The sequence below is a fragment of the Salvelinus alpinus genome, chromosome 2 (assembly GCF_045679555.1).
Source record: "Salvelinus alpinus chromosome 2, SLU_Salpinus.1, whole genome shotgun sequence".
Taxonomy (NCBI): domain Eukaryota; kingdom Metazoa; phylum Chordata; class Actinopteri; order Salmoniformes; family Salmonidae; genus Salvelinus; species Salvelinus alpinus.
Genome location: NC_092087.1, coordinates 116,452,281 through 116,464,295, shown reverse-complemented (window position 1 = coordinate 116,464,295; position 12,015 = coordinate 116,452,281). Strand labels below are relative to the sequence as shown.

The 12,015-nt window shown below is 42.8% G+C and overlaps 1 protein-coding gene across 1 annotated transcript in view; it reads right to left on the bottom strand.

Moving 5' to 3' along the window:
• Positions 1-12,015, bottom strand: part of LOC139542274 (voltage-dependent T-type calcium channel subunit alpha-1H-like) — a 98,147-nt gene that overhangs the window by 61,019 nt on the left and 25,113 nt on the right. Inside the window, exon 6 of the mRNA XM_071347507.1 lies at positions 6,780-7,634. Within this exon, the coding sequence (XP_071203608.1) occupies positions 6,780-7,634 (855 nt within the window). The remainder of the gene's footprint in view (positions 1-6,779; positions 7,635-12,015) is intronic.

Below are 12,015 nucleotides of genomic sequence, written 5' to 3'. Positions count from 1 at the left end.
CTCTAGTCTAATATCTTTAGTCTACCCTCCTGAACCTCTAGTCTAATATCTTTAGTCTACCCTCCTGAACCTCTAGTCTAATATCTTTAGTCTACCCTCCTGAACCTCTAGTCTAATATCTTTAGTCTACCCTCCTGAACCTCTAGTCTAATATCTTTTGTCTACCCTCCTGAACCTCTAGTCTAATATCTTTAGTCCACCCGCCTGAACCTCTAGTCTAATATCTTTAGTCTAACCTCCTGAACCTCTAGTCTAATATCTTTAGTCTACCCTCCTGAACCTCTAGTCTAATATCTTTAGTCTACCCTCCTGAACCTCTAGTCTAATATCTTTAGTCTACCTTCCTGAACCTCTAGTCTAATATCTTTAGTCTACCCTCCTGAACCTCTAGTCTAATACCTTTAGTCTACCCTCCTGAACCTCTAGTCTAATATCTTTAGTCTACCCTCCTGAACCTCTAGTCTAATATCTTTAGTCTACCCTCCTGAACCTCTAGTCTAATATCTTTAGTCTACCCTCCTGAACCTCTAGTCTAATATCTTTAGTCTACCCTCCTGAACCTCTAGTCTAATATCTTTAGTCTACCCTCCTGAACCTCTAGTCTAATATCTTTAGTCCACCCTCCTGAACCTCTAGTCTAATATCTTTAGTCTACCCTCCTGAACCTCTAGTCTAATATCTTTAGTCTACCCTCCTGAACCTCTAGTCTAATATCTTTAGTCTACCCTCCTGAACCTCTAGTCTAATATCTTTAGTCTACCCTCCTGAACCTCTAGTCTAATATCTTTAGTCTACCCTCCTGAACCTCTAGTCTAATATCTTTAGTCTACCCTCCTGAACCTCTAGTCTAATATCTTTAGTCTACCCTCCTGAACCTCTAGTCTAATATCTTTAGTCTACCCTCCTGAACCTCTAGTCTACCCTCCTGAACCTCTAGTCTAATACCTTTAGTCTACCCTCCTGAACCTCTAGTCTAATATCTTTAGTCTACCCTCCTGAACCTCTAGTCTAATATCTTTAGTCTACCCTCCTGAACCTCTAGTCTAATATCTTTAGTCTACCCTCCTGAACCTCTAGTCTAATATCTTTAGTCTACCCTCCTGAACCTCTAGTCTAATATCTTTAGTCTACCCTCCTGAACCTCTAGTCTAATATCTTTAGTCTACCCTCCTGAACCTCTAGTCTAATATCTTTAGTCTACCCTCCTGAACCTCTAGTCTAATATCTTTAGTCTACCCTCCTGAACCTCTAGTCTAATATCTTTAGTCTACCCTCCTGAACCTCTAGTCTACCCTCCTGAACCTCTAGTCTAATATCTATAGTCTACCCTCCTGAACCTCTAGTCTAATATCTTTAGTCTACCCTCCTGAACCTCTAGTCTAATATCTTTAGTCCACCCTCCTGAACCTCTAGTCTAATATCTTTAGTCTACCCTCCTGAACCTCTAGTCTAATATCTTTAGTCTACCCTCCTGAACCTCTAGTCTAATATCTTTAGTCTACCCTCCTGAACCTCTAGTCTAATATCTTTAGTCTACCCTCCTGAACCTCTAGTCTAATATCTTTAGTCTACCCTCCTGAACCTCTAGTCTAATATCTTTAGTCTACCCTCCTGAACCTTTAGTCTAATATCTTTAGTCTACCCTCCTGAACCTCTAGTCTAATATCTTTAGTCTACCCTCCTGAACCTCTAGTCTAATATCTTTAGTCTACCCTCCTGAACCTCTAGTCTAATATCTTTAGTCTACCCTCCTGAACCTCTAGTCTAATATCTTTAGTCTACCCTCCTGAACCTCTAGTCTAATATCTTTAGTCTACCCTCCTGAACCTCTAGTCTAATATCTTTAGTCTACCCTCCTGAACCTCTAGTCTAATATCTTTAGACTACCCTCCTGAACCTCTAGTCTAATATCTTTAGTCTACCCTACAGAACCTCTAGTCTACCCTCCTGAACCTCTAGTCTAATATCTTTAGTCTACCCTTCTGAACCTCTAGTCTAAAATCTTTGGTCTACCCTCCTGAACCTCTAGTCTAATATCTTTAGTCTACCCTCCTGAACCTCTAGTCTAATATCTTTAGTCCACCCGCCTGAACCTCTAGTCTAATATCTTTAGTCTACCCTCCTGAACCTCTAGTCTAATATCTTTAGTCTACCCTCCTGAACCTCTAGTCTAATATCTTTAGTCTACCCTCCTGAACCTCTAGTCTAATATCTTTAGTCTACCCTCCTGAACCTCTAGTCTAATATCTTTAGTCTACCCTCCTGAACCTCTAGTCTAATATCTTTAGTCTACCCTCCTGAACCTCTAGTCTAATATCTTTAGTCTACCCTCCTGAACCTCTAGTCTAATATCTTTAGTCTACCCTCCTGAACCTCTAGTCTAATATCTTTAGTCTACCCTCCTGAACCTCTAGTCTAATAGCTTTAGTCTACCCTCCTGAACCTCTAGTCTAATATCTTTAGTCTACCCTCCTGAACCTCTAGTCTAATATCTTTAGTCTACCCTCCTGAACCTCTAGTCTAATATCTTTAGTCTACCCTCCTGAACCTCTAGTCTAATATCTTTAGTCTACCCTCCTGAACCTCTAGTCTAATATCTTTAGTCTACCCTCCTGAACCTCTAGTCTAATATCTTTAGTCTACCCTCCTGAACCTCTAGTCTAATATCTTTAGTCTACCCTCCTGAACCTCTAGTCTAATATCTTTAGTCTACCCTCCTGAACCTCTAGTCTAATATCTTTAGTCTCCCCTCCTGAACCTCTAGTCTAATATCTTTAGTCTACCCTCCTGAACCTCTAGTCTAATATCTATAGTCTACCCTCCTGAACCTCTAGTCTAATATCTTTAGTCTACCCTCCTGAACCTCTAGTCTAATATCTTTAGTCCACCCTCCTGAACCTCTAGTCTAATATCTTTAGTCTACCCTCCTGAACCTCTAGTCTAATATCTTTAGTCTACCCTCCTGAACCTCTAGTCTAATATCTTTAGTCTACCCTCCTGAACCTCTAGTCTAATATCTTTAGTCTACCCTCCTGAACCTCTAGTCTAATATCTTTAGTCTACCCTCCTGAACCTCTAGTCTAATATCTTTAGTCTACCCTCCTGAACCTCTAGTCTAATATCTTTAGTCTACCCTCCTGAACCTCTAGTCTAATATCTTTAGTCTACCCTCCTGAACCTCTAGTCTACCCTCCTGAACCTCTAGTCTAATATCTTTAGTCTACCCTCCTGAACCTCTAGTCTAATATCTTTAGTCTACCCTCCTGAACCTCTAGTCTAATATCTTTAGTCTACCCTCCTGAACCTCTAGTCTACCCTCCTGAACCTCTAGTCTAATATCTTTAGTCTACCCTCCTGAACCTCTAGTCTAATATCTTTAGTCTACCCTCCTGAACCTCTAGTCTAATATCTTTAGTCTACCCTCCTGAACCTCTAGTCTAATATCTTTAGTCTACCCTCCTGAACCTCTAGTCTAATATCTTTAGTCTACCCTCCTGAACCTCTAGTCTAATATCTTTAGTCTACCCTCCTGAACCTCTAGTCTAATATCTTTAGTCTACCCTCCTGAACCTCTAGTCTAATATCTTTAGTCTACCCTCCTGAACCTCTAGTCTAATATCTTTAGTCTACCCTCCTGAACCTCTAGTCTAATATCTTTAGTCTACCCTCCGGAACCTCTAGTCTACCCTCCTGAACCTCTAGTCTAATATCTATAGTCTACCCTCCTGAACCTCTAGTCTAATATCTTTAGTCTACCCTCCTGAACCTCTAGTCTAATATCTTTAGTGCACCCTCCTGAACCTCTAGTCTAATATCTTTAGTCTACCCTCCTGAACCTCTAGTCTAATATCTTTAGTCTACCCTCCTGAACCTCTAGTCTAATATCTTTAGTCTACCCTCCTGAACCTCTAGTCTAATATCTTTAGTCTACCCTCCTGAACCTCTAGTCTAATATCTTTAGTCTACCCTCCTGAACCTCTAGTCTAATATCTTTAGTCTACCCTCCTGAACCTCTAGTCTAATATCTTTAGTCTACCCTCCTGAACCTCTAGTCTAATATCTTTAGTCTACCCTCCTGAACCTCTAGTCTAATATCTTTAGTCTACCCTCCTGAACCTCTAGTCTAATATCTTTAGTCTACCCTCCTGAACCTCTAGTCTAATATCTTTAGTCTACCCTCCTGAACCTCTAGTCTAATATCTTTAGTCTACCCTCCTGAACCTCTAGTCTAATATCTTTAGTCTACCCTCCTGAACCTCTAGTCTAATATCTTTAGTCTACCCTCCTGAACCTCTAGTCTAATATCTTTAGTCTACCCTCCTGAACCTCTAGTCTAATATCTTTAGTCTACCCTCCTGAACCTCTAGTCTAATATCTTTAGTCTACCCTCCTGAACCTCTAGTCTAATATCTTTAGTCTACCCTCCTGAACCTCTAGTCTACCCTCCTGAACCTCTAGTCTAATATCTATAGTCTACCCTCCTGAACCTCTAGTCTAATATCTTTAGTCTACCCTCCTGAACCTCTAGTCTAATATCTTTAGTCTACCCTCCTGAACCTCTAGTCTAATATCTTTAGTCTACCCTCCTGAACCTCTAGTCTAATATCTTTAGTCTACCCTCCTGAACCTCTAGTCTAATATCTTTAGTCTCCCCTCCTGAACCTCTAGTCTAATATCTTTAGTCTCCCCTCCTGAACCTCTAGTCTAATATCTTTAGTCTACCCTCCTGAACCTCTAGTCTAATATCTTTAGTCTAACCTCCTGAACCTCTAGTCTAATATCTTTAGTCTACCCTCCTGGTTCTCTAGTCTAATATCTTTAGTCTACCCTCCTGAACCTCTAGTCTAATATCTTTAGTCTACCCTCCTGAACCTCTAGTCTAATATCTTTAGTCTACCCTCCTGAACCTCTAGTCTAATATCTTTAGTCCACCCTCCTGAACCTCTAGTCTAATATCTTTAGTCTACCCTCCTGAACCTCTAGTCTAATATCTTTAGTCTACCCTCCTGAACCTCTAGTCTAATATCTTTAGTCTACCCTCCTGAACCTCTAGTCTAATATCTTTAGTCTACCCTCCTGAACCTCTAGTCTAATATCTTTAGTCTACCCTCCTGAACCTCTAGTCTAATATCTCTAGTCTACCCTCCTGAACCTCTAGTCTAATATCTTTAGTCTACCCTCCTGAACCTCTAGTCTAATATCTTTAGTCTACCCTCCTGAACCTCTAGTCTAATATCTTTAGTCTACCCTCCTGAACCTCTAGTCTAATATCTCTAGTCTACCCTCCTGAACCTCTAGTCTAATATCTTTAGTCCACCCGCCTGAACCTCTAGTCTAATATCTTTAGTCTACCCTCCTGAACCTCTAGTCTAATATCTTTAGTCTACCCTCCTGAACCTCTAGTCTAATATCTTTAGTCTACCCTCCTGAACCTCTAGTCTAATATCTTTAGTCTACCCTCCTGAACCTCTAGTCTAATATCTTTAGTCTACCCTCCTGAACCTCTAGTCTAATATCTTTAGTCTACCCTCCTGAACCTCTAGTCTAATATCTTTAGTCTACCCTACAGAACCTCTAGTCTACCCTCCTGAACCTCTAGTCTAATATCTTTAGTCTACCCTTCTGAACCTCTAGTCTAAAATCTTTGGTCTACCCTCCTGAACCTCTAGTCTAATATCTTTAGTCTACCCTCCTGAACCTCTAGTCTAATATCTTTAGTCTCCCCTCCTGAACCTCTAGTCTAATATCTTTAGTCTACCCTCCTGAACCTCTAGTCTAATATCTTTAGTCTACCCTCCTGAACCTCTAGTCTAATATCTTTAGTCTACCCTCCTGAACCTCTAGTCTAATTTCTTTAGTCTACCCTCCTGAACCTCTAGTCTAATAGCTTTAGTCTACCCTCCTGAACCTCTAGTCTACCCTCCTGAACCTCTAGTCTAATATCTTTAGTCTACCCTCCTGAACCTCTAGTCTAATATCTTTAGTCTACCCTCCTGAACCTCTAGTCTAATATCTTTAGTCTACCCTCCTGAACCTCTAGTCTAATATCTTTAGTCTACCCTCCTGAACCTCTAGTCTAATATCTTTAGTCTACCCTCCTGAACCTCTAGTCTAATATCTTTAGTCTACCCTCCTGAACCTCTAGTCTAATATCTTTAGTCTACCCTCCTGAACCTCTAGTCTAATATCTTTAGTCTACCCTCCTGAACCTCTAGTCTAATATCTTTAGTCTACCCTCCTGAACCTATAGTCTAATATCTTTAGTCTACCCTCCTGAACCTCTAGTCTAATATCTATAGTCTACCCTCCTGAACCTCTAGTCTAATATCTTTAGTCTACCCTCCTGAACCTCTAGTCTAATATCTTTAGTCTACCCTCCTGAACCTCTAGTCTAATATCTTTAGTCTACCCTCCTGAACCTCTAGTCTAATATCTTTAGTCTACCCTCCTGAACCTCTAGTCTAATATCTTTAGTCCACCCTCCTGAACCTCTAGTCTAATATCTTTAGTCTACCCTCCTGAACCTCTAGTCTAATGTCTTTAGTCTACCCCTCTGGAGCATTAAAGGCATTCTCTCCAGTCTAATAGATATTAATGTGAATATTGATGGACATCACTGCAGTCAATTAGGGACAAAGCCTTCAGGGGGACCACAGCTATAACCCCTGACCTCTAAATCAATCAACAGCCTGAGTGTCTGTTAGTTCTGAATATCTATCTAATCAGATAACCGTGTGAATCAAGTGATGTTGAGTTCAACCACAGCTATAACCTCTGACCTGTTGAGTTCAACCACAGCTATAACCTCTGACCTGTTGAGTTCAACCACAGCTATAACCTCTGACCTGTTGACCTCAGCCACAGCTATAACCTCTGACCTGTTGAGTTCAGCCACAGCTATAACCTCTGACCTGTTGACCTCAACCACAGCTATAACCTCTGACCTGTTGACCTCAACCACAGCTATAACCTCTGACCTGTTGAGTTCAACCACAGCTATAACCTCTGACCTGTTGACCTCTGACCTGTTGAGTTCAACCACAGCTATAACCTCTGACCTGTTGAGTTCAACCACAGCTATAACCTCTGACCTGTTGATTTCAACCACAGCTATAACCTCAGACCTGTTGACCTCAACCACAGCTATAACCTCTGACCTGTTGAGTTCAACCACAGCTATAACCTCTGACCTGTTGACCTCTGACCTGTTGAGTTCAACCCCAGCTATAACCTCTGACCTGTTGAGTTCAACCACAGCTATAACCTCTGACCTGTTGAGTTCAACCACAGCTATAACCTCTGACCTGTTGACCTCAACCACAGCTATAACCTCTGACCTGTTGAGTTCAACCACAGCTATAACCTCTGACCTGTTGAGTTCAGCCACAGCTCTAACCTCTGACCTGTTGACATCAACCACAGCTCTAACCTCTGACCTGTTGACATCAACCACAGCTATAACCTCTGACCTGTTGAGTTCAACCACAGCTATAACCTCTGACCTGTTGAGTTCAGCCACAGCTATAACCTCTGACCTGTTGACCTCAGCCACAGCTATAACCTCTGACCTGTTGACCTCAACCACAGCTATAACCTCTGACCTTTTGAGTTCAGCCACAGCTATAACCTCTGACCTTTTGACATCAGACATGTAAACAACACATGAAATCAGTTATGACTGAAGACACGTAAACAACACATGAAATCAGTTCTGCTGAAGACACGTAAACAACACATGAAATCAGTTCTGGCTGAAAACACGTAAACAACACATGAAATCAGTTCTGGCTGAAGACACGTAAACAACACATGAAATCAGTTCTGGCTGAAGACACGTAAACAACACATGAAATCAGTTCTGGCTGAAGACACGTAAACAACACATGAAATCAGCTCTGGCTGAAGCCACGTAAACAACACATGAAATCAGTTCTGGCTGATGACACGTAAACAACACATGAAATCAGTTCTGGCTGAAGACACATAAACAACACATGAAATCAGTTCTGGCTGAAGCCACGTAAACAACACATGAAATCAGTTCTGGCTGAAGACACGTAAACAACACATGAAATCAGTTCTGGCTGAAGACACGTAAACAACACATGAAATCAGCTCTGGCTGAAGACACGTAAACGACACATGAAATCAGTTCTGGCTGAAGACACGTAAACAACACATGAAATCAGTTCTGGCTGAAGACACGTAAACAACACATGAAATCAGTTCTGGCTGAAGACACGTAAACAACACATGAAATCAGCTCTGGCTGAAGACACGTAAACGACACATGAAATCAGTTCTGGCTGAAGACACGTAAACGACACATGAAATCAGTTCTGGCTGAAGACACGTAAACAACACATGAAATCAGTTCTGGCTGAAGACACGTAAACAACACATGAAATCAGTTCTGGCTGAAGACACGTAAACAACACATGAAATCAGTTCTGGCTGAAGACACGTAAACAACACATGAAATCAGTTCTGGCTGAAGACACGTAAACAACACATGAAATCAGTTCTGGCTGAAGACACGTAAACGACACATGAAATCAGCTCTGGCTGAAGACACGTAAACAACACATGACATCAGTTCTGGCTGAAGCCAACATCACAGATAATTGATTGCGTACATGCGTGTGTGTGTGTGTGTGTGTGTGTGTGTGTGTGTGTGTACATGTTTGTGAGAGAAGCCTCTCACCATCAGCTATGACACATTGAAAACCGTAGTCATTGGCGACTCCATTACCCATAATATTATACTTGTAAAGATTCATCCAGCGATCACACACTGTTTACCAGGGAGCTAATGACGTAAAGGTTCATCTGAAGATGGTGCTGGCTGAGTAATTGTCTCATGGCCCCCCCTCCCTGTTAGGGGAAATGATGAGCACTACAGCAGACTCCCACAACTCAATCGCTGGTTGAAAACTGTTTTCTACCCCTCCCAAAAAAGATAGAATTTGTAGATAATTGTCCCTCTTTCTGGGACTCACCCACAAACAGGACCAAGCCTGACCTGCTGAGGATTGACGACCTCCATCCTAGCTGGAGGCTCTCATCTTATCTACCAACATAGACAGGGCTCTAACTCCCTTAGCTCCACAATGAGAGAGCCGTGACGACCTCCATCCTAGCTGGAGGGGTGCCCTCATCTTATCTATGAACATAGACAGGGCTCTAACTCCCCTAGCTCCACAATGAGAGAGGGTGCAGGCCAGGCAGCAGGCTGTTAGCCAGCCTGCCAGCTTAGTGGAGTCTGCCACTTGCACAGTCAGTGTTGTCAGCTCAGCTATCCCCATTGAGACCGTGTCTGTGCCTCGATCTAGGTCAGGCAAAACTAAACATGGCGATGTTCGCTTTAGCAATCTCACTAGAATAAAGACCTCCTTCGTTCCTGTCATTATTGAAAGAGATCGTGATACCTCACATCTCAAAATAGGGCTACTTAATGTTAGATCCCTCACTTCCAAGGCAGTTATAGTCAATTAACTAATCACTGATCATAATCTTGATGTGATTGGCCTGACTGAAACATGGCTTAAGCCTGATGAATTTACTGTGTTAAATGAGGCCTCACCTCCTGGTTACACTAGTGACCATATCCCCCCCGCGCATCCCGCAAAGGCGGAGGTGTTGCTAACGTTTTCGTCTTTTGAGGTTCTAGTACTGAAAATCTATACAGCGTTCCTCACGGAGTTCCCTGGATTCCTTATCGGACCTTGTAGTCATGGCAGATAATATTCAACATTTTGGTCATTGCATTGATCAACTTTCTGGCTACCCGGATAAAGAACTAAATAAACTTCAGTTAGTGCTGAACACGGCTGCTAGAATCCTGACTAGATTTATCATTTTACTCCAGTGCTATAGCCTCTCTACGTTGGCTTCCTGTTAAGGCTAGGACTGATTTCAAGGTTTTACTGCTAACCTACAAGGGCTTGCTCCTACCCATCTTTACGATTTGGTTCTGCCGTACACGTATGCTACGGTCACAAGACGCAGGCCTCCTTACTGTCCCTAGAATTTCTAAACAAACAGCTGGAGGCAGGGCTTTCTCCTATAGATCTCCATTTTTATGCAATGGTCTGCCAGACTCCGTCTCGACCTTTAAGTCATTACTGAAGGATCCTCTCATCCGTAGGTCTTATGATTGAGTGTAGTCTGGCCCAGGGGTGCGAAGGTTAACGGCAAGGGGCCGGAGTGACGAACCACTCTTGCTGTCTCTGCCTGGCCGGTTCCCCTCTCTCTACCGGGATTCTCTGCCTCTGTCCCTGTTACGGGGGGCTGAGTCACTGGCTTTGCTTGTGCTCTTCCTTCCTTCCTGTCCTCGGGGGGCTTGTGCGGTGGGAGGAGATCTTCGTGGGCTATACTCGGCCTTGTCTCAGGGTAGTAAAGTTATTGGCTTGTTGATATCTCTTTGGTGGTGAGGGGGATGTGCTTTGGCAAAGTGGCTGGGGTTATGTCCTGCCTGGTTGTCCCTGTCAGGGCCAGTGTCCCCCGATCCCCTCTGTCTCAGTCTCCAGTATCTATGCTGCAATAGTCTATGTGCCTGGCTGGTGAAATTCTCCTGTCTGGTGTCCTGTGTGAACTTAATTTTCACATCTCTCTCTCTCTCTCAGTGGACCTGAGCCCTAGGATCATGCCTCAGGACTACCTGGTCTGATGACTCCTGGTGGTAGGCTTGATTACCAACAATGACGAGACGGCCTACAGGGAGGAGGTGAGGGCCCTCGGAGTGTGGTGTCAGGTAAATAACCTCACACTCAACGTCAACAAAACAAAGGAGATGATTGTGGACTTCAGGAAACAGCAGAGGGAGCACCCCCCTATCCACATCGACGGGACAGTAGTGGAGAAGGTGGAAAGTTTTAAGTTCCTCGGTGTACACATCACGGACAAACTGAATTGTTCCACCCACACAGACAGCGTTGTGAAGAAGGCGCAGCAGCGCCTCTTCAACCTCAGGAGGCTGAAGAAATTCGGCTTGTCACCAAAAGCACTCACAAACTTCTACAGATGCACAATCGAGAGCATCCTGTCGGGCTGTATCACCGCCTGGTACGACAACTGCTCCGCCCACAACCGTAAGGCTCTCCAGAGGGTAGTGAGGTCTGCACAACGCATCACCGGGGGCAAACTACCTGCCCTCCAGGACACCTACACCACCCGATGTCACAGGAAGGCCATAAAGATCATCAAGGACAACAACCACCCGAGCCACTGCCTGTTCACCCCGCTATCATCCAGAAGGCGAGGTCAGTACAGGTGCATCAAAGCAGGGGCCGAGAGACTGAAAAACAGCTTCTATCTCAAGGCCATCAGACTGTTAAACAGCCACCACTAACATTTAGCGGCCGCTGCCAACATACTGACTCAACTCCAGCCACTTTAAAAATGGGAATTGATGGAAATTATGTAAAAATGTACCACTAGCCACTTTAAACAATGCCACTTAATATAATGTTTACATACCCTACATTACTCATCTCATATGTATATACTGTACTCTATATCATCTACTGCATCTTGAAATTTTTATGTAATACATGTACCACTAGCCACTTTAAACAATGCCACTTAATATAATGTTTACATACCCTACAGTACTCATCTCATATGTATATACTGTACTCTATATCATCTACTGCATCTTGCCATCTTTATGTAATACATGTATCACTAGCCACTTTAAACTATGCCACTTTATGTTTACATACCCTACAGTACTCATCTCATATGTATATACTGTACTCTATATCATCTACTGCATCTTGCCATCTTTATGTAATACATGTACCACTAGCCACTTTAAACTATGCCACTTTATGTTTACATACCCTACAGTACTCATCTCATATGTATATACCGTACTCTATACCATCTACTGCATCTTGCCTATGCCGTTCTGTACCATCACTCATTCATATATCTTTATGTACATATTCTTTATCCCTTTACACTTGTGTGTATAAAGTAGTAGTTGTGGAATTGTTAGGTTAGATTACTTGT